The sequence below is a fragment of the Charadrius vociferus genome, unplaced genomic scaffold (genome assembly GCF_000708025.1).
Source record: "Charadrius vociferus isolate BGI_N301 unplaced genomic scaffold, ASM70802v2 scaffold621, whole genome shotgun sequence".
Taxonomy (NCBI): domain Eukaryota; kingdom Metazoa; phylum Chordata; class Aves; order Charadriiformes; family Charadriidae; genus Charadrius; species Charadrius vociferus.
This window is the reverse complement of record NW_009646926.1, coordinates 952,270-955,112: the sequence shown is the minus strand read 5'-3', so window position 1 is coordinate 955,112 and position 2,843 is coordinate 952,270. Positions and strand designations below refer to the sequence as shown.

At 56.2% G+C, this 2,843-nt stretch overlaps 1 protein-coding gene across 1 annotated transcript in view; it reads left to right on the top strand.

The window, feature by feature from the left end:
* The first annotated feature begins 2,517 nt into the window (after nt 1–2,517).
* Nucleotides 2,518–2,843, top strand: part of CSNK2A2 (casein kinase 2, alpha prime polypeptide) — a 25,834-nt gene continuing 25,508 nt past the window's right edge. The window contains exon 1 of the mRNA XM_009894509.1: nt 2,518–2,546. Coding sequence (XP_009892811.1) covers nt 2,518–2,546 — 29 coding nt within the window. The remainder of the gene's footprint in view (nt 2,547–2,843) is intronic.

The following is a 2,843-nucleotide window of genomic DNA, read 5'->3' as shown; positions in this document are numbered from 1 at the left end:
AGCATCAGAAACCACCGTTCCCGCGGCCGGGGCATCCACTGGAGGAGCTGGCAGCACACCAGCTGGCTTTCCTGCAGAAATCAGCCTGGCGTCCCGGCTTCGGCAGCCTGCCTGTGTGTCCCACTGGAAAGTGCCAAGGAAGACTGACAGTGATGAAAGTGCTGCCAACCTGATGTACTCCACTGGGAAAATGATCCTTCAGAGAAATTGGAGCTAACTCGATGGTCAAGCGCCCGTACCCAAATAGCAGCACCCTGTGGAATGCAAATACTCCCTTTTAACACAGGATTTTACCCTGGTCCCATGCGGAATTCCCTGGGAGAGAGGAGCACCTCAGATGTGTAGGGCCTCAGCTCCAGCCGTCCCACCCCATGAAAAGGCCATACACACACACCAGTGTCACAGCGCCACTTTAAACCCATGACTCAATGCCTCAACGCTGTCATAAATTCTAGTTTCTACAAGGGCTGACTGCTTTGCTTATGCATTTCTGCATCTCCTCGGGGCCTAGGAGATGATGTTCTTCATCGCTCTGCAGTCCTGGTAGGAAGAGGCCAGTAAGCTGGTCTCTGGACATGGCAGACATCCCCAAGCACAGCTGGTTTTCCTCTGGCTTTGCTAAGACAGATTTCGCAGGAGCTGATGTCGAGCTCACCTCGCCTCTCCAGTGCCAAGTGCCCTGGGAGAGCAAGCATTTTGAATACATCCTACTCATTTCCCAAAGATCCTGTGAAAGTCTTGGCCTGGACTGCGTTCGGGCAGGACCCAAAGTGTAAAATGACAAAGTCTCATTGGGTTTTCTCATCGTTCAGTCTTAGGCACCTGGAAGTCTCACTGTTTTTTGCAGTGCACAGATGACTCCAGGTGCTTACCCTTCCAGGGATACTTTCCTTAGGTTTCCCCAAACCCTCAAAGCCCAGACCTCCCATCAGCTTTAGCCTTGTGAATCGAGGAGCTCTGTGGGTCCTTTTCCTTTCTTAGCACCCAAAGGAAAAGCAAATCATCTCCCTGTGTACCCCCACCGGGGACAGCAGCCCAAAGCTTCTCTCCTCTGTTTATCAAGTGCTGCTTTGCCCGTTAATAGCAATACCAAGCAGTGCAAAATCCACGCTCAGCTTGAAGGCTTCTCGGCAGCCAGCATGAACCAGCCTGGAGCCACATCTAATTCCAAGCCTAGCCTAAGCTGATGTTTGGAGGCCAGCCAGGAGCAGCGCCAGAGTAAGACCAAGCAACCTGTGTCCTGAGCTCCGCTCTGTCACCTCATGGGCTGGGGGCTGGTGCTGAGACCTGGCTGCACCCAACCAGCGTGGGCTTGGGGAGGGCTGGAGTTGGTAGCTCCCCTGGGATGCAGTGGGCATTGGGAGATGAGGGTGTGAGGTGAGTTGAAAACTGGCCCAGAGGGTGAAGATTAGTGGCACGAAGTCTCCCTGGAGGCCAGTCACCAGCAGTGTACCCCAGGGGTCAATCCTGCATCCAGTCCTGTTGGGAAGCAGCTTTTCGGGAAAGGACTTAGGGTTCCCAGTGGCCATCAAGCTGAACAGGAGCTAGCAACGTGCCCTTGCTGCAGAGAAGGTGAATGGTCTCTTGAGCTCTGCATTAAGTAAAGCATTGCCGGTCCACTCATCTCTATTAATGATTGGGATGATGGGGCAGGGCACACCCCCAGCAGGCTGGCAGATGACACCAAACTGGGAGGAGTGGCTGATACTCCAGAGAGTCATGCTGCCATCCAGAGGGACCTGGACAGGCCAGGGAAATGGGCTGACAGGAACCTCCTGAAGTTTTCCTGAACAAGGAGATGTGCAAAATCCTGCCCTTGGGGCAGAACAACCCCAGGCACCAAAATACACAGGGGGCCACCCAGCTGGGAAGCAGCTTGGCTGAAAAGGACCTGAGGGCCTCGGTGGATGCTGAGCTGAACATAAGCTGCAAAGATGACTAATGGTGACCTGGGCTGCGTTAGGCAAAATATTGCCAGGAGATAGAGGGAGGGACTGCTTCCCCTCTGCTCAGCAATGGTTGGCCACCCCTGGGGTGCTGTGTCCAATGCTGGGCTCCTCTGTACAAGAGAGACAGGGACATACTGGGGAAAACCCAGCGAAGGGCCACAAAGATGAACAAGGCACCAGAGGGAGGGTGCAAAGAAGAGGGAGCCAGGCTCTTCTCAGTGGTGCCCAGTGCCAGGACTGGGCACAAACTGACACACAGGCGGTTCTCTCTGAACATCAGGAGACGCTTTCACTGTGAGGGTGACCAAGCGCTGGCACAGATTGCCCAGAGAGGCTGTGGACTTGCCATCCATGGTGGTATTCAGAAGTCATCTGGGCACGGTCGTGGTCAGCTGTCTCTGGGTGGCCTTGCTGGAGCAGGGGGTTGGACCAGATGACCTCCAGCGTGCCTCCAACCTCAGCCAGGCTGTGGTCCGGTGAAGTCCCTCTAGAGGAGCATGAAGCCTTTCCTCAATCCAAGCTCTCACTTTGAGCATGGTGACAAGAGGTGGTGGAATGACAGGCGGTAATGAGGGCCTGTGACGGGGGCTGTGGCAGGTAACAGTGGGGGTGACGGTGTAACCAGGGCTGTGACAGGACTGAGGGGGGTGACAGGGTCCACGATAGGGTGTGAGGGGGTGACGAGGGGTGACAGGGGTGCGACGAAGTTGTGACGGGGACGGGAGGAGTTCAGGCGGGTGACAGGGGATGGCGAGGGTGGGGGTGACACGGAGGCGGGATGGGGGGGGAATGACGAGGGCCAGACGGGTGCGTGACTGTTGCGATGGGGAGGGTGGGAGGTGCCATGACGAGATGTGAGGAGGCGTGACGAGACGTGACGCGCGGGACGGGAGC